Here is a 20,985-nt window from a genome sequence, read left to right as displayed (position 1 = left end):
AAATTCTAAAATTTCCTGAAAAACTGTGTGGGAAGTGCCAACACCACAGATGGCAGGCCTTCACACTGTTTTGTGACATCATGCTACTTGGTCCAAAGTTCCCACTGCAAAGGCAAAGCACAGTGTGACAAAAGCAGTGACGTAATAATTGGCATGGCTGCATTTAGAACACACCCATTTGAATCTATGAAAGTCGGGCCAGGTAGCATGACATCATTTAGCAGTGTGTGAAGGCCTTCTACTGTCTAGGTGGTGTTGGACGTGCCGTAAGTGCGCTGTTTTATTCCTTGTGGTGACAATTATAATTGAAAGCACACAGGTGACTCGAGAGAGTCAATTAATTTTCAACCCTTGCTAAGGTTCACAGACAACAGAGGTTACTGATTAAAGTTCTGTGATATTAAAAGAATATTTTAAAAGATTAAACCTTGAAATTACTGATATCATTAACCTGAGAGACTACAATTAAACTAAAGAAGCAGCCATGGTGTGTATTTTCACGCATTGACATTGCTTAATCACTGACATGCAGTGTGCAGGGCACGCAACTCTTTCTGATTTAAGGGACCAATTGTGCTCTCTGATACTTCTTCAGGGATTTGTTGCCTTCTCTGCAAAAGGTGATCGCATGGCATGGACACTCATTGAACAAATGATTGGTAAGTACATAGGACACATCACTGCATGACTGCAAAAATTGGCATGTTGATTTTATATCAATTTTGTTAACCACCAGATGGAAACTATGTCAAGATTGGTTATTTTGACACCCAGACTGACAATTTGACCATACTAAACCAAGAAAAGTGGGCAGGTAAGCCACCTTATCAACATTGTTCTAATCTCGTGCCTATATTTTGCCAGCATAGGGATTTGTACCTGCAAAAACAGTTGCATTACAGAGCTGTTGCTAAGAGACATAACTTGGACAGTTTTCATCATGTTGCATGCTTAAATACTATGCACCTTGGGAGGTTACAGCGAACTTTCAAGTGTGCATAACTAGGGATGCAACTAATTTCAGCTCTTGCCAAATTGAAATCAATGTGCAGACTAGGCCTAGTTAATTCAACATTCTGAGTAAGCCAGCACTGAAACATGAGACAAATGGCAAGGCAAACAACATGGGCGCTGCCTTACTCATTCATTCATTGTAATAAATTGATGTCACTTTGGGACTAAAGGCACACTTCTGGCTGGCATGCTCTTTCTTCTGGCAGGAAATTTGCAGGCACCAAAAAAATAAATTATTTTGGTGCTTGCATAAATGAAACAGTAATGGTATGATATATATATATATATTGTAGTGAAGAGGAATGCCAGGCGCTGCAGACACATCGCCAGTTGTCCGGGAGGCGCGAGCTCGAGATTGCCTGAGCTGCTCTGGCTGAGACACGCTGCCTGCTGCCCTCTTGTACCGTATTCATATTAGATTATCGTGGAGGTGCTGCGGTTTTCCCCCAACCTGGAATTACGCACCCGAACTCTGCCATCCGTCATGCCTGACGACCCCAGCCCGACATCCCCACCGGTTACTCCAGCCATCGTATGTGCCGGTGCCCAGTGTCAGCGGGATCCTGATATCTTCAGCGGCACCGATGAGAAAGACGTTGAAGATTGGCTGGAATCGTATGAACGCGCCAGCAACACCAACAAATGGGACGATCCCCTCAAGCTCGGCAACGCGATCTTCTATTTATCGGGTGTCGCCAGGCTGTGGGTCAAAAACCACGAAGCCGGTCTCTGCACGTGGGCTAGCTTCAAAACCGGCATCGCAGAAGTTTTCGGCTGCCCTGGCGTGCGCTAACTTCGCGCTGAACAACGCCTACGAAGCCGATCCCAGCAAACTGGTGAAACGTTCACCAGCTACATAGAGGACATCGTCAACCTCTGTCGGCCTGTCAACCTGATGATGGCGGAGGCGGACAAGGTACGTCACATCATGAAGGGCATTTCCGACGATGCCTTTCATATGCTGCTGTCCAAAAACCCAGGCACTGTTTCTCAGGTCATTGATCTTTGCCAGAGTTTCGACGAGCTCTGCAGACAACGTCTGCTCACGCGGCACCCCCCTGCGTCCGACGAAACCCTCGCAAGCCTGACCGCGGCTCCTGAGATGGACTCCCTGCTTTGCCAAATAAAAGAGTTCGTACGTGCTGAGGTCGCTCGTCAGCTTTTACATCTGTCCTCAGCCACGCCACCACCTTCACCTTTGTCGGCCAACCTTTGCCAGGTCATCCACGAGCAAGTGTGCGCAGCTCTCCCTTCTGCCCGCGAGACTCCGCCGGTGCCGACTCCCGTTGCTTTTCCCTAGGTGACTGCACCTCTCAGCTACACCGAGGCTCTTGCGCGGCCACCGCCTCTGACCTTTGCGCCATGCCCATCAGTTGTGCCACTGCATCCAGCTCCTCACTTCGTTCAGCCGCGGTACCCACACAGCAGTGGATAATGGCGCACTCCTGACAACCGGCCCATATGTTTTGCCTGTGGTCTTTTTGCCTGTGCCGCCATCGCCTGGTCACGTTGCACGATTTTGTCGTCGCCGCGCAACGTCCTACCGGCGTAGCTTCGATGCTGCAACCTACGTCTCCCCATACCCGTCATCCCCCACGTCTCAGAACCCTGGACCACCGCCCTCTTGTTGACCGCCATTCGCCATCGTCTCGACGCCGCTCGCTTTCGCCGATGCGTCGCTGTCCTTCTTTGCCAGAATGGGAAAACTAATCGTCGCAGTTCCGAGAGGCAAGAACTGCGTCACCCACGAACAGACCAAGGCCTCTCCCTTCTCCAACTAATGTTATTGATGTATATGTGGACGGCGTTGCTGCACTCGCTGTCGTTGACACTGGTGGCGCAGCTTCAGTTATTAGTGCCAAACTTTGCCGTTCGCTCAGAAAAGTTACGACGCCAGTGTCCAATGTGTCACTTCGAACTGCCAGCGCAGACCGCATTACACCTGCAGCTGTGTGTACTGCTCGCGTTGTGATTAACAGCCCCCTCTACACCGTTGAATTTTTGGTGCTGTGTTCTTGTTCCCACGATCTTATTTTGGGCTGGGACTTCCCTTCCACTAATAAGGCCGTCATCGACTGTTCTCGTGCTGAAGTGGAATTTCAAACGCTGTGTAATGCCCCACTCCTTGACACTCGTGAACCTTAAGGTAAAGTATTTGTTGCCGAAGACGTTACAATTCCACTACACTCATCTGCCCTTGCCACAGTGTCATGCAACATTGTTGCTAATGCCAGCGTACTTTTTACACCTTCTGCAATTTTCGCTCGCCGCAGATGTTCCCTGATGCCTTTCGCTCTTTTGGACGTTCATGCCGGTGTCAGCAGACTGCTCATCGCCAACCGGTTTTCCTGTCCTCTCACTTTGCTTCATGGGGAGTGCGTTGGCCGTGCCCAATGTGTCGACCCTGCTGCCATCATTGACATGCCAACTGGTTCCATCGCCACTCATGAGGTCGCCGGAGTGACCTGTAACCCCGCGCACGAGCCGACTTCGCCCGATGTTTTACACAGCTCCATCGCCGACACGTTGACTGTTTCTCAACGCACCCAGCTTCTATGCCTTCTCGACAAGTTCCGTTCATCTTTCGACTGCCAGCATGTTTCCTTGGGCTGCACGTCAACTGTTTGTCATCGCATCGACACGGGTACCAGTGCACCACTGCGACAAAGACCATATCGTGTATCCACGACAGAGCACCGTGTTATCGACGGCCAAGTAGCTGACATGCTCAAGCGCGGCGTCATTCAGCCTTCGGATAGCCCCTGGGCATCTCCCGTTGTTCTTGTTAAGAAGAAGGATGGATCGATTTGATTCTGTGTCGATTACCGTTGTCTTAACAAAATAACTCGTAAAGATGTTTACCCTCTTCCGAGAATTGACGACGCCCTTGACTGCCTCCAAGGCGCGGAGTTTTCTTCTATCAACCTACGCAGCGGCTATTGGCAAGTCCCCATGGCACTCGAAGACCAACCTAAAACAGCCTTTGTAACACCAGATGGCCTATATGAATTTCGTGTCATGCCTTTCGGGCTTTGCAACGCCCCTGCAACATTTGAGCGTATGATGGACAACCTTTTGCATGGTCTCAAGTGGAAAACGTGTCTCTGCTACTTAGATGATGTGGTTATTTTTTCGCCCTATTTTCCCACTCATCTCTGTAGGCTGGAGGAAGTGTTACAGTGCCTAACTGCCGCCGGCCTTCAGCTCAACCTGAAGAAATGCCACTTTGGTGCAAGTCAGCTCACCATCCTTGGCCATGTAGTATCTAAACACGGTATTCTTCCTGATGCCACCAAGCTCCGTGCAGTTGCTGATTTTCCCAAACCTTCCTCCGTAAGAGAACTTCGCAGCTTCTTTGGCCTGTGTTCTTATTTTCGCTGCTTCTTTCGGAATTTTGCATCCATCACCGCTCCCTTGAATCGGCTTTTACGGAGCGACTTGAACGACTACGCATGGTCGTCCGCTTGTGACGATGCCTTCCAAGAGTTGCGTCGTCTACTGACCTCGCCGCCTATACTGCGTCACTTCGACCTGACAGCTCCGACCGAAGTGCACACCGACGGCAGCGGTGTTGGACTCGGCGCTGTGCTCGCGCAGCGCAAATCTGGATTTGACGAGTACGTCGTTGCATACGCAAGCCGCACACTCACCAAAGCCGAGAAGAATTATTCCGTTACGGAGAAGGAATGTTTGGCCCTAATCTGGGAACTTGGTAAATTTCGACCCTACCTCTATGGCCGCCCCTTCGACGTGATTACAGACTGCCACGCACTTTGTTGGCTGTCCACGTTGAAGGACCCCTCAGGTCGATTAGCTCGCTGGGCTTTGCGGTTGCAAGATTTCAACGTGCACATTGTCTACAGGTCTGGCCGCCGCCACACCGATGCTGACGCGCTTTCCCGTTCGCCCATGTCAACTGAAAGCGATGCCTGCCTCTCTGCTGTTGACCAAGTACTTTCGTTCCCAGCAGGCTGCGACATGGCTTCGGAGCTACGCAAGGATCCCTGGATTAGTTCTCTTATCCGCTTCCTTTCAAACCCGTCAACTGTTCCTTCACCTTCTTGAGCTTTGCACCACCAAGCATCTCACTTTGAAATTCGGTATGGACTTCTCTATCGCTGTAATTACGTCTCTGACGTCCGCAAGTGGTTGCTGGTCATACCTCAACATCTTCGTGGTGAAATATGTTCTGCCTTCCATACTGACCCACAGTGTGCATATGCGGGTGTTTTCAAGACCCGGCTTCGCTCCAGGTATTATTGGCGTGGCATGTACACCTTTGTCTGCAAGTACATTCGGTCGTGCCCTCAGTGCCAACGCCGCAAGGTTTCTGCTCAGCATGTCTCTGGTCCACTCCAGCCAATCCTGTGTCCGGCCAGGCCTTTCGATCGCATTGACATTGACCTGTATGGACCTCTTCCGAGCAAGGCTTCCGGGAACCGCTGGATAGTCGGCGCCATCGACCATTTGACGTGATACGCAGAAACAGCCGCTCTGCCTGCTGCCACCGCTCGTGATATAGCATCCTTCCTCCTGAAAAACTTTATTCTCTGTTACGGTGCACCTCGCAAACTTTTGAGTGATAGAGGACATGTCTTCCTCTCCAAAGTCGTAAACGTGCTCTTTGCTGAATGTCGCATCGTTCATCGCACCACCACCGCCTACCATCCTCAAACTAATGGTCTGACGGAAAGATTTAACCGCACCCTTGGCGACATGCTCTCCAAATGCGTCGCCTCTGATTGCACTGATTGGGACCTCATTTTGCCATTCATCACGTTCGCCTACAACACTGCACCACAGGCAACTACAAACTTCTCCCCATTCTTCCTCTTGTATGGCCGCTAACCTTCGACTACCCTCAACACCATTCTTCCGTACAGACCCGACTCATCCGACTGTACGCCCATCTCTGCATCATGGCTGCTGCGCCATAAAAATCCCAAATCATCATCATCATCTCTGAAGCTGCCCGCCGCGCAGAGGAATGCCGTCAGCTCGCCCGTTCCTTTACAGCCGTCGACCAATGGCAACAAAAGTCTCGACGTGATGGTGATCACCCGAATTGTCACTTTCTTCTGGACTCTCTTGTGTGGCTTTGGGTTCCCGCCGTTCCTGCTGGACTCTCATCCAAGCTTGTGTCCAAATATCAAGGGCCCTACCGTGTTGTCGCGGAGACATCGCCTGTGAACTATAGTGTCGAGCCTGTCACGCCACCTACAGACCAACGCTGTCGTGGTCGTGAAACCGTCCACGTACAACGCCTGAAGCCGTATTACGACCCCATGATTCTGTGTTCACCATGAGTCGCCAGGATGGCTACTTTTCCTATGGGGGAGTGATTGTAGTGAAGAGGAATGCCCGGCACTGCAGACACATCGCCAGTCGTCCTGAGGCGCAAGCTCGAGATTGCATGAGCTGCTCTGGCTGAGACACGCTGCCTGCTGCTCTCTTGTACTGTATTCATATTAGAATATATATATATATATATATATATATATATATATATATATATAAGCGAGAGCATCAAATGGCCCACGAGTGAAAAAGCCGGCGTCTTTAGCAGTGAAATGACACCTAAATTCCCATTGGCTGTGACGCCACATCACGAGCATGCCTCGATGGAGCAGAGCAGGTGAATCGGAACCCCTGCTGCCCAGTAGTGCACCAGGTGTTGCGTGAGGGGAGAGGGCATCGCCGCGACGGCACGTCACCATAGCATCTCGACGGAGCAGATATGACGACATGAAGCTGCGGAACGAGATGGTTTGCCGTTGGCAAAGTAGTCACATGACGTGCGCGTGTGGGTGCCACCGTCTCACTCTTGGAAACTGACACGGTCCGTATCTCTCTCTCTCACCCTCACTGGGCTTAGCTGCTGTGTGCGCCTGCCGGCCTTGGTGGCCGCTGCTGCTTCCTCAGTCTCTCGTTGCGCAGGACGTCAGTTGCATGCAGTGTCCTTGATTTCTTGGCAATATCATCCAAATGATTCCGGTCTACAGCCAACATGCTAATGTAGAAACTGTATTTAAAAAAAATAACCCTCACCAATTTAATCGCTAAACTCGATAACATACCTCACAGCAAAACTCATAACCATTACTTGTAGTGCAAAACTCGTTGTAAGAAGCATCATTGTAAGAAGTGCTTAGGTGTCCTTGGATTGTTTTATTTGTCTTTTAATTTGGATGTGTTACCGTCTCAGCCAAGATCATTCTGGGTTGTACAGCTATGTGGGTTGAAGATGTGTAAGGAAAAGCTAGTCAGATGTAATCCAAAAGTTCTGGCTCCTTTATGAGAACTGTCAGAGTTTAGGAAGTGCTAATGGCATCTTAATGAGTGTAGTAAATGTAAATGTAGTAAGCCAGGGATCCGTTTCTTGAGGATTGCTAAGGTTCTACATTCTCAAATGCTGCATGTTTATGTTGTTCATGTGTGTGTGTGTGTTTGTGCACACGCACGGTAGGTGGGGTCTTTTAGAAGTGCAGAAATCTCAGTACACTCAGTTCTGCATTCCACCCCACCAGACTGCGACTTCCACATTTGAGAAGCAAATGGTCATCTGCAGAACTCAGTAGCCACTGTGCCACTATGATATTTTTCTTTATTTCTGAAGTTTTTCTTCCCCCTTGTTTTTCGTTCTTTTCCCCCCCCCTTTTTTTTGGCAAGGAAGCATGGTAATCACACAGATCCAATATTATGCTTCAGTGTAGTTGTGTCCAACCAGTACACTTTTGTGCCCCTTTTACTTTTGTCTTCTCAAAGCTCGGAGGTGTGTTTTGTGTTTTGTTCATTTAGGATTGCGAATTCCTTTGCTTACATGGTACTGAACATTACTGTAAAAGATAAGTAATATAATCTAAAGCTATCTGAATAACTCTCCAGCACTGTACCAAATGTCTGCACCATTATGTAAGTCATGATTAAACAAAACTTGTTTGTGCACTCTTGTGAATACAAGCAAAAAAGTGCATGATTGGGCCAGGGTCTTGCTAAAGATAAAACTACTATATAAGGTATCAAGAGCATAATAGACTTCCTTGGAAGAGGCTGTCAAATACAATCAGGCATGAATCCCGCTACAGTCAAATCCACTTATAACAATACTGGTATTAATTCAACAATACCTTGGTTTGGGTGAGTTGGTTCATCTTGACAGTTTCCATAAAAACGCGCTAAACACAGAAGATGAAAGGAACACATAAGACAGGACTGGCGCTGAACTTCCAACTGGCGTTTATTTCAAACGATCATCTATTTATGCACTGTGCATCAGCTACATCATGCACACATCATCATACGAAAGCTTGCATAAATCATACAGTTCATACATACGATTGTATGGTCAATCAATTTACGTTCCTAGATACCCTATATAACTATATTGGATATAACAATGAGCAGTTAATGCATTTTCAACATTTGTATGTGTTCTATGGCAAAATAAACAGCTTACTACAATGCTCCCATGCTGCATTATTGGTTATAACAATTAAATCTGGCTACTGGTCTGTGCGCCAAAAGGAAAAATAGCTACAGTAGCCTCAGTAAAAATTAAAAAAACAAAAAAACAAAAGAAGTAAGGGCCTGGGGGCGTGTGCTCTACAAAACATTACCATTGCAACAGAGGTCTCTCAAGAGAGCCCGCGCTACAAATTCTTTGGGCTTATAACATGTAGTAGGCTGACTTCATTGAACAATCACGATTACTCCCATTACTACCACAGGGTGTCTACCAACCGGGAAAACCGGGAATTCTCAGGGATTTTGAGTAGTCTGGAAAAACTCAGGGAAAACTCGGGGAATTTGTGTCTCTATCAGGGAAAATTAGCTGTAATTTTATTGAAAGGGTCGAAAGTCGCGGTAATTCTGGATCGAGCAACAGACAGAAATCGTAATGAATCGTCTTTGACTTCCTGTCGGTGGCTGGAGGAGTTGTCAGTGTACAGTCAACGACCGACTTTCCGGATTTCCGATAATTTGGACGGCTTCGCGGCACCACCACGTCTCCCTAGAGTCAATGTATCAGAACATCTATAATTTCGGACGCAAGAACTCTTCGCCGTCCGATTTTTCGGACGTTTTGTCGTGACCGCAGATCCGAAACGGTATTAATAAAAGCTGCCACTGCTGCCATTTTGATTACCTCGCCGCCTGAAATCGGTGCTCTGGCACGCAGATCCACTGGCAGCCGTAGCCAACGCTGCGGCAACGCTAGGCCTCGCTGCTTCGACGTTCGCTATAAGCTTCTTGCTGTTGGGTGCCGTGTTCTTTATTGAAAGAATTCGCTGCTGTCAGCAATGGCATGGACTCCGCCTTTGCGGTTCTCGCGATTGGCCTAGAAAGCACTGTGCGTTGCATAATGCCAGTTCCTGAAAGTCAGCTTCGCCTCCGTATAGAAATCTTACTTGGTGAAGCATGCGCAAAAGTATGGCAGTGAAGCGTAATAAGCGTGGGAAGGGGCAATTGCCACGGGACACAGTATGTATTCCTTAATTATATACGCGTGCAATCGGTATTTCCTGTCGCAGTGTGAGCACTGATATGCCTAATACGTGTCCCGAAAGGCCTTCAGAGCGTTTTCGAATGTTTTCGAAGAAAACAAAGTGTTGGCTGATGCCGAGATGCAAGTGTCCCTAATGCAAACAAAAATAAACTTTTTAAAGCAGTGATACATAACAGTGAGGCGTTGTGCATGGGCTGAGAGTATGTCAGGACATTTGAGGTTGACTTACGAGCTGTTTAGAGAGAATCTCAGTCGTGACAAAGTTCAGGCCTCATACCACTGAGCTTGCTATCAGTTGATAGAAATAGCTCATATTCAAAGATATTTGCTTTGTGGAAGGGGCAATTGCCACGGGACACAGTATGTATTCCTTAATTATATACGCGTGCAATCGGTATTTCCTGTCGCAGTGCGAGCACTGATATGCCTAATACGTGTCCCGAAAGGCCTTCAGAGCGTTTTCGAATGTGCCTGTGGTGGTTTGAGCCACTAAGGGCAGTAAATGACATGCATTTATTTTTTTCCAACTGGCCGATTTTTCGGACGTTTTCGCGGCCCCTAAGGAGTTCGAAAACTCGGACGTGGACTCTGCAACTGACAAAGAAGATGCTTCAAATGTTCTGTGGGGCGAACGAGTGGCGGAAGGAGTACAGAAACAGAAAGGACCTGCGCATTGAGGAATGAACGGGAAAGGAAGCATGCTGCCGCCATTTTGAAGGAGCTTGAGCTCAGAAAACAAAGTGTTGGCTGATGCCGAGATGCAAGTGTCCCTAATGCAAACAAAAATAAACTTTTTAAAGCAGTGAAACATAACAGTGAGGCGTTGTGCATGGGCTGAGAGTATGTCAGGACATTTGAGGTTGACTTACGAGCTGTTTAGAGAGAATCTCAGTCGTGACAAAGTTCGGGCCTCATACCACTGAGCTTGCTATCAGTTGATAGAAATAGCTCATATTCAAAGATATTTGCTTTTGTATGTATCTCCTTTTTTATTCGCATTTGAGAATGTCCGACTCGATTTGCAATTTTTTTCGAAGATATCTTATTTGCTGTGCATATTACTAACCCCACCCTTCTATTTTCTTTTTGAATAACATGAACACTACTCCTCAGTATTCAAATTGGATTAAGTATTTTTAAAAATTTTTTTGATATTCTTACTAGAGAATTACCGCATCGGGCGATATGGTTTCAGCTCGTCTTGACATAAAACTAGTTCTGCATCACTCAGGGAATTTTGCAATGGCACTCAGGGAAAACCTGGAAAACTCGGGGAATTTGGAAATGTCAACTTGGTAGACACCCTGTACCATTACTCTAGAGCAAAATCATGAGCCATTCCACTCTGTGAAGATGGTTGATCAGCGAAGCTGTTTAGCACACGACACGGAGTTGACACATAGTTGAGTTGACACAATTTTGAACAAAGGTACGAACTCATTTATTGTCTTGACGGGTGGTCATCGTGACAAAAAGTACGCACACTCATTTATTTTCTTGATCGGTGGTCATTGTTTCACTCGCAACTGCAATCACATTCTTTGATAATGTCAAATTGATGCGCGTATGCCACTGAGTGGTCAGTTGGGCCGGATCGGTGTGGCATCGCAAGGGATATGTCTGCAAAACAGAATGCGTGAACCGCTCCCTTTTCGGTGCCAACACATCCACATTGAAATCACCGACAACGACAACAGGGGTAGTGTCATCGCAGCTAATTCACGCAAAGTGAGTAGCCATGAACCTTACAGGACTATGAGTCATTGCATTTTTTGCTTGTTTACGGTGGTATGAGCCATTGCTCACGGGGGTTTGAGCCATTGATGACAGTTTTCGACATGATGTTCTGTATGTTGTATGCATGATTAGAAAGAATTTAAGCACTGTTCACTTCCTTTTGCTGAGTGCTTGTAGCCTCTGCCTTACGGGGCTATGAGCCATTGCATTTATTGCTTGCTTATGGGAGCATGAATGCTTACAGGAGCATGAGCCATTGATGATGATAGTTTTTGTTCACGGAGAACAAAAATGCACGGAATCCTAGCCATATACAGCTTCACTGTTAAAACGGGAGCTGCTTCACCACATCTGCCTTTGTTTCATGCACTCTGCTTGACACACCTTCCTTTGCATTACCTTGAAAAAAAAAAAAGAGCTGCTTCATCACACCCACCTTTCTGCCGCGCACCCTGCTCGGCATGCCATCGTCGCATCTCTTCACCAGCCTCGCACATCCCTCTCCAGTCTCCTCGACTTAGGAGGGGTGGAAGGGAGACGGGAGAGGGAGTGACAAAGGCCTGCTGTGTCGGATGCACTGCACAAAGCCGGGTGTGGCGAAGATCTCTTGGATAGTCCAAAATTCTTAAAGGAAACTTTGCACAGTGCTTATAAATTATGCAAACATTATTCCCAAGAATATCATACCACTCAAAAGGGACTGTTGGCTGATGAACCAGCAGGCGAATTTTTCAAGTAGGAAGTCTGAGTACACCGGCAGTTTGCCATGTCAAGCAACAGCAGCTTTTCTTTCCTACACAGCAAGAAGAGGGGCGAAGCACACAGTCAAGCCTGACTGTGTACAAAAAGTCTCTCAGATTTCAGTACTCCCCTGTGCAACATACAGCTTTGTATTTAAATTTGTTAGGTGCTGCAACAATTGTGCAGTTTCATTCACAGCTTGCTCCTTCCCCCTCCCCTTCCCCCTCCCCAGCTTTTATTTGTTGTTGTTTCTTGGGGTATACAGAAATTGACTCCATTTTTTTTCCAACTCTTTTCATCTGAAGGGAGTAGTTCGGTGCTCAACGTAATAGCACAAAACACCTCATGCTTTAATGATGACAGCCATAAGCAGTAGCGCTCTGTGTCTGATTTACAGATGGGAAGCCACCACAGGATCGTACAATCATAGTTCGGGTACACCGCAAAGTGTCACTAAGCCTCTTTGCTGGGATGTGTGCAGTGGCGTTCATCGGTGTTGTCTGGGCTGTTGGCCTGCTCATATTCAATTGGATATTCAGGCACTCCAGGTGAGAAAGGAACAGGCACATTTGCCTTTTCCTTTTGTACTGACAGCGCTGGTACTGACAGCGCCACTACGGCATCAAAGAAAAGCTATTAGAAATGATTAAATAAAATATACCATTTTATGATAGAAATAGTAATTTTGACTTGCATGTATTCGTGTTTAATTACAATTTAGAGATCATTCTGTAAACAGCAAACAATTAGTTGCGCTTAGTTTCGAGCAAACCAACTTTACGTGCCTTCACCAGCCAAGCTTGGCTGTGTTAGGCCTACGAGCCATAAAATCCACAATCGAATTCGGAATCAGCAGCGTCTAATGAATCAATCTTCATAACACACGCTAGCTGAGAGAAAGCAATAACCGCAGTCACTTCTCCTAGCCTGTGAACTTCATGCGTTACCACAAATCGAACCCAGTTTGGTGCTAGGTTAGAGCCGTCGCTTCAATGGGTGCCACCCTGTTTGCTGACGCAAAGCTTTTGGGGCTGCTATTTGGGCTCCCCCTAAATTGTTGAAATAGCATCCCCAACGCAAAACCCAAACGCAGTTTGCGTCTCGTGCATGCGCAGTTGTTTCGACGCTATTTCTTTGGGGCCCCAGAACGTTTGGGGGCCCCTATTCTAAAACTCTCTAATATTCATTACCCCTTCATGCACCGACTGCGAGCCTAGTTTGTTCCGCATAACCTTATTCGCTGCTCTTTTTCTCTTTCGTGCAGTCTGCCAAATTTACGCTTTTTACCTTCATCATTACGGCCTACCATTGCAGCTATCTTGTAGGTGTATCTTATTGATGTGGGTATGTTATAGCATGCTAACCACTGATGTGAACATGTTGGGAGAGCCATTATGTGGTCGTGCTAGTATGATGCATAGAAGATTCATGGACAGTGGAGGGTGTGCTGGGGACATTACAGTAAAATCTCATTGATGAGATTACAAAAATGTATAGTTAAGCCTCACTACGACCAACCTCGATTTAACGAAATTCACGATGTAACAAACCATTTTGATTTCCCGATCATAGTTCTATTGAAATGCGTATATATTTTTTTCTCAATTTAACAAAGTAATTTTATGACAAAATATAGATTTAATGAAGTTATCGGCCATTTCAAGCATGTACTTGTAGCCATATGGCTGGTAAATGTAGCAAAAAACTATAAAAATATCAACTGAAACAGAAGTTATTTGCAAGCGTCCTTCTGCATGAAAAGCTTTAGCAGCAAAAGTGTCGCTGAAGAGTTTGCGCTAGGACACATTATGCAGGAAACACCACTGTGCCATTTGTTGCATTAAACTTGCGGAGGCCATGTAGCACGTGGGAGCTATGAGACTTTCTTTCTCATATTTGCTCAACCATTGTGTGCATGCTTGAATTGCACGAGAGACATGTGGGTACTTTTGCTCCTCGAAATCTGCCTTTCCCTAGGTATTGTAGTACAACAGAGGAGGGCGTGCTTTGCACCAATTGTCCCTCGCAGAGCTGCACTACGTGGCAGCGGATAAATACTCTAGAATAAGATAGTGTTGGGGAGGGCAGCTTAGGTACATGCCTCATTGCGGCCACAGATCAGTGAATAATGACATGTTACTGTAAATTTGTTTCGTCTTAAATATTCAATTGCACGTTATACTGAAGTTCTTGTTCATGGCGGGGCGGCACATATGCATAGATTGCCCATGTGACACGTGCTCCTCCCATTGCCGACGGCCGTGCCACTGGCTGAGTGCCTAAGACGTACTGCAAAGTGGCAAACCTTATGTTACGTGCGCCGCAGTGACACGAACCAGCCACTGACAGTATAAAACTGATGTTTCGTCATTACACACTCTGTATCGGCCACTATGATCACGTTTGGACGTAAGTTTAGGAGGCCGACAAAGCAAAGTATTTATGCACAGGCACATTTTGAGGTGCAGAGAGGCAAGATTCCCCTGCAGAAAATCCTTATGGAGGTGAGATTTCTCACCAGAAAGTCCACACATTTCTCTTTGGGGACATTTTAGATCGGGCAAGCGTAAGAAAGAAACTCTCGTGTGGGAGCTCAGAGCGCTTGGAGGAACGCGAAAGCCAGTGCTTAAAGTCGGGGGGGGGGGGGGGGGCAGTGGGGGGGACCTCCCACCGTTCTTCAAGGAGGGGCTCGGTCCCCCTCCCCTCGGCAGGTCAGCTGTAGCACTGTAGAACCTATTCAACAAGTGCTGGAGGTGATTTTATTACCAGGAGTGCCTTTTGTGGGGCAATTCTAACTCTCCAATTTTTCTAATAATGATTTAATTATGGTTGATCGGTTGATGTGGCACGAGCAAGAACAGGAAAGCAGGTATTGTCATACTTCTGCATGCATTTCTTCAAGGCACTGCACATGATGGTCACCATCCTTGTTCGATTAAGATTCTTGGCACAGCATACTGTTTCATGAGCCACCTGAGTGTGTAGCTACCTGCTTGTGAATTAGTGACGGTTCACCTTGTCTTTTTTTTTTTAAGTAACTTTTTACCTCCCGAGTTATTATAGAAAAAGAAAACTAAAAAATAACTTCTGCACACATGCGCGCACACACACACACACAGGTCAAAGAATAGAGGCACATAAGAAAAATGAAATACCAGGATTTCTGAAGTTTCGGCCAGGGACCGGCTTCCGTCGGAGTGAAGGCCAGTCCCCGGCCGAAACTTCAGTAAAATCCTGGTATTTTTCCTATGTTCTTTGATCTATTCTTTGACCTGTTTCACTGCCGGGTCCTGTGGTTCAACGCTTTACTGACATTATATGAGCGTGTGTGAATGTGCGCCCACTATCCTGGTCGCTGCCCTATGAGGCCCCCCCTCTGCTGAAGTGTGACTTTAATAAGCCTCTCGAGAGCTGACAATTTAGATGATTTCTTTAGTGCAAGGGGAGGCGGGAAGGGGGCGAACACACGGTAACATAGTAGAGCACATTATAGGAAGGTGGGAGGGGAGAAAGCAGGATACGTGCCCCTATCTGGCCTTTACCTCTAGTGTGTGCATCTACTCCTCTATTCTTGCTATGGCTATGGTGTCTAGAACTGGCTAGAACTAGTCTAGCCACCCTACCACGGCTGCGCATAGTTGTCCATACGCGGGCCACACACCCTATCTTGGAGGTAATCTGCGGCAAGTGCAAAGGCCAGGCGCTATGTGCGTGTCATATTCTTCTCTGTCCTCATTCACTTGTGCTGCACTGTTTTATCATGAAACCCTGCCAACTAGCCCGCCAGCGTGCTTTAGCCAAAACTATGAACCTTAGTTCACATAGTTGTCTCTTTGCTATCGTTATCAATGCTCCGCCTTTCTGGCGAAACTGTATCATCTTTTTTTTTTAATCAGGACGAATATCTGTATCTTTTTACAATTCTGTTTTTAATTTTTGGGTGCCGTCTGACGATGGCCACAGGCACTAAGCACATTGAACCATGACATCCAAAATTTACGGTCGTGCAACACAACACTTGCATATCTCGGACGTACGCCATGAGCCAAGCTGATAAATTGCTCTCTGTGTGATATGCACCGCATGCACTGACGCTCATAACTGCACTGTTATGACCTGACCTTCTTGCGATTTTTTTATAAGTGCTCAATGAAGGGTATCCACCAGGAATGTCCTAGGAATTTGTGATATTATTTTTACTGTGGAAACTTTAAAACCTCAAATTAATTAAATTCACATATTTATGGAAGTTTTACTGCATAAGCTGTTATAGGGTGATTCCAATAGCCGTTTCAGTTGACGATGGTGCCCATCGCCACCTCCGCCGCTGGTATCTGGTGACCATAGCAGCTGTCGCCAGGAACGAGAAAAAAAGTTGCCAGTTCCCGCCGGGATCAAACCCAGGCCCGCTGCGTGGGAGTCAGCTACTTGCCAGCGCTTGCTAGCATGCAGCGGAAAAATGCCCTATAAACGCATTCTAGCGCATGAGGAGACACGTGATGTGACATGCGCGCCGCATAGCTTCGATACATGCACATTTTGCATTGCCGTTGCACACGATTACTAGAACGCTATGTAGCAAATTCACAGATAGCAGTACAAGGCAGGTTTGTGGAAGAAAAAGAAGTTTAAGGAAATGTATACAAGAATGCTAGAAAAAATATATATTGTGTACCTGATTAAGTCAAGTTGGCTAGTTGACTATGTCACCACCACGTTTGAAAGGGGATGCCAATAAATCATCATCGTCATTGTATCGTGTCACTTGCCTTGCGATGTGAGATGCACGTCGCATAGCGTCTGTACATGCATCCTTTGCATTGCAGTTGTATATTATTACACCAGGTGGCACACCTTGTAGCAGTTGCATAGAGTTACTGTATATGCTACCACAGGTAGCAGAGTTGCGCGTAGGTTCGCCATCTTGCCTGGGAAGCAACCAAATCTATGCGGCGAAGCCGCACTCCTTTTTGCAGGCGGCATGCCTACCGTATCGTCGATCGACAGTTCGTGGTTTTGCATCGCTTTTGGACTGCTTGTCCGCCTAATCGCAAACAAAGCGCGTCGAAACAGCTGACTGCATAAGATCGTCAAGAAAAAGGCGCCGAGATCGGTCCCCACCGAAGCTTAGGCCTAGCGTATCCGCCGAGTCAGTCTGCACGCTCTCGGCGCGCCTAGGCTCAGGAATCAAGAAGTCTAACACGGATAAATCGCTCTATATTTCAGCTTTCGCATCGGTGTTCTTAAATAAACCATTTTTCATGTTTACAGTGCCAGCACAAGTAGCGATGAGCGCCGATGTGACACGTCATAAACACAGGTATATATGTGCTGTCGCGGAAGGCTCCTGGCACTAGCCTGCGCTTCTCTGACGAAGATATATGACTAGACAGACGTGTCAACTGAAAGGCATCACTGAACTAAGAAAACGTTGCATATTCTTTGCGTGAAGAACAAGAAACAGCTATCCAAATCAGTAGTAACAGCCCATACAGCATCCCGGGTCGGCGGTTCACTTAGGACTTTTTTCAAAGTTAAAATGCCAGTCGCAAGTGAAAATCGATGTTGTGGCACTTCCGAGCATGCTACTGAATACGGACAGCAAAATTTTCTTTGTGGTACAGGCGTGAGTTTCATATGCAGGGCGATAGCGCATCTACCATGACTGAGCGAGACATCTCTGTGAAACTAAAACTGCTTCTCGATCCTTGACATGGCATATTATCCACTCATGTTCTCCTCCTGGCGTGGCGCAGTGGTAAAGTACCGGGCGTGGGATCTGTAGGTCCGACGATGGAATCTTGGTCGGAGCTTTTTCTTTCTTTTTTTATTGCACCAAATCGCTCTCTGTTGCTTTTTGTATTCCAACAAAATATATACGGTGTCCAGGCACCGCGTATTTAACGCGCTATAGTTATTTTTCGCAGCAGTACCCAGTGCCTCCGAGTTCGCCGCGCCTGCCCAGCATCCAGCGCGCGGCACTGGGCCCATAATCCGGCGCTGCACTGGATAATGGGTACTCGGTTTTGCATTAGGGATACCTGCTTATGTGCCAAAGCTCTCAACGTGTAGGCAGTCTAAAACATTACTGGTGAATCAATGACCAACCATTAGTATTTCGACACTGGTACCCCATTAGACTTGCTGTAGAAGCGTACTCACCTACTAGCAGGCACTGGATATCAGCCACACCTGCAAGTACCACTTCATTATGTGCATTTTCACTGCAGGGATACCAAAAGCAACCTTCTGTGGGAGTGTAGTGAAAGTTTTTCTCTCACAGGATTGACATAGCTACATTGACATAGCTATTTAGCTAGTTCTCTGCAGCTAGCCCGCATGCGAACAGCGAACGCCAAGGTCGGCCGGATTCGCTTTGAATTTGAGTGGCGATAACTTGTTTCAATTCAGTTCGCTGCAGCGGCGGCGTCGGGAAATACAAAAATTGGCCCGAGCATCTGCTTCTCCGCAATGCACGGTTGCTTGACTACCACGTGATGACGCTCTGCCAATAGAGGCGCTAGCGGCGTGATAAAACAGACGCGCAACTCTGCTACCTGTGGTAGCATATACAGTAACTCTACAGTTGCATAGGTAGCGGTACAAGGTAGATAGAGAAGTCTTGAAGAAGAAAAAGAAAATTATGGAGATGTAATTATTAATATAATGAAAAACATCTATGGCATACCTGATTAATTCATGCAGGCTAGGTGACTGTTTGTCACCGTCCTATGTCAAAGGGAATGCCATTAAATCATCATCATCATTCATATTGTATCGTGCCATTTAACAGGTGATGTGACATGCACGCCGCGTAGCGTCAATACGTACAAACTTTGCATTGCAGTTCTGTTATATTCCACTAGGTGTACCGACATTTAGCGGTTACATATAGCAGTTGCATGCTGCATGTAGCTGGACCTGGTTAACTCAAGCTGGCTAGGGGACTATTTGTCACCACCCTGTTTCGAAGGGCACGCCCATAAACCATCATTATCATCATCAACAACAACAAGAGCAATGTACTGTGCCACTGGTCAAGGGATGTGATATGTGCGCCACGTAGTCGGGATATCTGTGTTTACCCTCCGGTAAACGTTACGGCACCTGTTTGCAACGTGCGAACCGCTGCTTACAAAGCGAATCGTAGAGCTACCCACGCAGCTGCAAGCAGGCAACATCAGGCTCAGCAGACTGCTGTGCAGAGAGCAGGACAAGCCGCCGCTCACCTTCAATGCCGGGCGGACAGTTCAGATTGTTCTCGTGAAAACGATGTGAAGATCCTGTAGTACAGGGTGCGGCAGATGAAGCTCCTATGGAGCCACTCCTCCAGCTTATGCTGCGTGTGCCACATAGGCCTGTGACTCTCTGCAAGTACACCTTTGTAAGATCGAGGTTATATATATATATATATATATATTTTTTAACAAGGTTCTACTGCACATCAATGAAAATAATAGAAAGGTATGGGGAATGGTGTCACTAGGGTCAGCGGCACCTGGTGAAATGACCTGCCTTCTCGTTTCAAGCAAGAAAGCACAATTTTATCCTCATGGCACTTCAGCGTAGTTTGTTCTGTAGCTATGAACTGATTATTTTTCATTTCATTTTGAAATGTCCAAAGTAACAAGTGCACCACACAACTCCCGATCACCAAAACATCACACCAAAAGTGCATATGTGCATGTTTATTTTGCATTAACATGCATAAGAACAGGAGTATGCATTTTTATTATTTAAAAAAAAACAACAACACTTCTCACAGAATAAACAAAGTAAATAGTTTGCCTGATGAAAACTATTTGTTTTCTATAAGCTCTGCATATGCCACTGTTCCATTCAGCGAAGGGCGCCCGGTGCCTCTTCACTTTGACGAATAAGTCTTTGTTATTTCACCCCCCTCCCCCCCCCCTTTTTTTTACTGCCCAGCTGCACCTCCCCTGAGTGCAGCACTTGGGACGGTTCCCGCTCCCCTCTCCCCCCTAGTGACACCACTGGGTCTGGCCATAAATTCAACATGCATTATTCATCTACACCAAAAATTATCTAATCAACATGCTGCGTACTGCATTCAAATTGCAGTCCAATGTGCCCAGTTCCTTCTTAATTTGTCCTTGTCTGTGACATGCTATGTTTACTGTTCATATTGCAACAGCGTGTTTCTAAACACCTAACATAAAAGGCGCATGCTATTTGTGTGTGATATCGCTATAGATTGGACAGCACAAAAGGCACTAACATTGATTTCTATCCATAAAAGGAGGAAGCATTGTGTAGCACAATGGCTTTGCAGACCTTTCAAGCATTCTCATTGACACTAAGGGTTCATAGATTGCAAGATAAATTAATTGGATGAAGAAACCCTGCTTGACCTCAAGGATGCTGGCCATGATTTGCTGAACATGCTGTCACCCTTGCCATATTGATGCAATTTCACATGCATGCAGGTATATACAGCTTTCCCATCCCATGTGCAATAACATCATGCTCATCGGCATCATCCTGTGCCTGGTGTGTGTCTGCCTGCTTGGCCTGGACGGGCAATTTGTCAGCGAGTTCAGATATGCACATATCTGCCAGGTACGATGGATTTGATATTGCTTGGATACAGTCTGAAAGGTTGCTCGATTGTCTCAGTGCCAGTTCATTTGGTGTATTAGCTCACTAATAAGTGGCTCAGCTTGAGGAGTCTGTGTATGATGTAGAACTGCAAGGCACAAAAAGGAAGAAACAAAATGCAGGCCTATGTGGTATGGTGGAAAGTATTTTACAAAATATTCAATCTAATAAGCTTTGATTTTTTTTCAAACTTATCCATAAGTCTCAAGCATGAAAGAATTAAATAAGTTCACCTTTAGTTCTGATTTTACAAGCTTTTTTAGAAAAACATGAAGCAAGAAGAGGGATCAATGTAAATTTGTGCAGTGCTTGGAAAGCTCCCAGCTTCATTGCCGAGATGCATAGCAACATATACATTACAGCATTTT

General features: G+C 46.5%; 1 protein-coding gene across 5 annotated transcripts in view; it reads left to right on the top strand.

Moving 5' to 3' along the window:
* The window catches only part of GABA-B-R1 (gamma-aminobutyric acid type B receptor subunit 1), a 133,725-nt gene that overhangs the window by 60,285 nt on the left and 52,455 nt on the right, over positions 1-20,985 (top strand). For all 5 annotated transcript variants that reach the window (XM_055063750.1, XM_055063747.2, XM_055063746.2 and 2 more), the window contains exons 8-11: positions 596-659; positions 737-814; positions 12,396-12,546; positions 20,446-20,578. In XM_055063750.1, coding sequence (XP_054919725.1) covers positions 596-659; positions 737-814; positions 12,396-12,546; positions 20,446-20,578 — 426 coding nt within the window. The remainder of the gene's footprint in view (positions 1-595; positions 660-736; positions 815-12,395; positions 12,547-20,445; positions 20,579-20,985) is intronic.

This window comes from Dermacentor andersoni, chromosome 1 (assembly GCF_023375885.2).
Source record: "Dermacentor andersoni chromosome 1, qqDerAnde1_hic_scaffold, whole genome shotgun sequence".
NCBI lineage: Eukaryota > Metazoa > Arthropoda > Arachnida > Ixodida > Ixodidae > Dermacentor > Dermacentor andersoni.
Note: the sequence above shows the minus strand (reverse complement) of the source record. Positions and strands in the feature narration are given on the sequence as shown.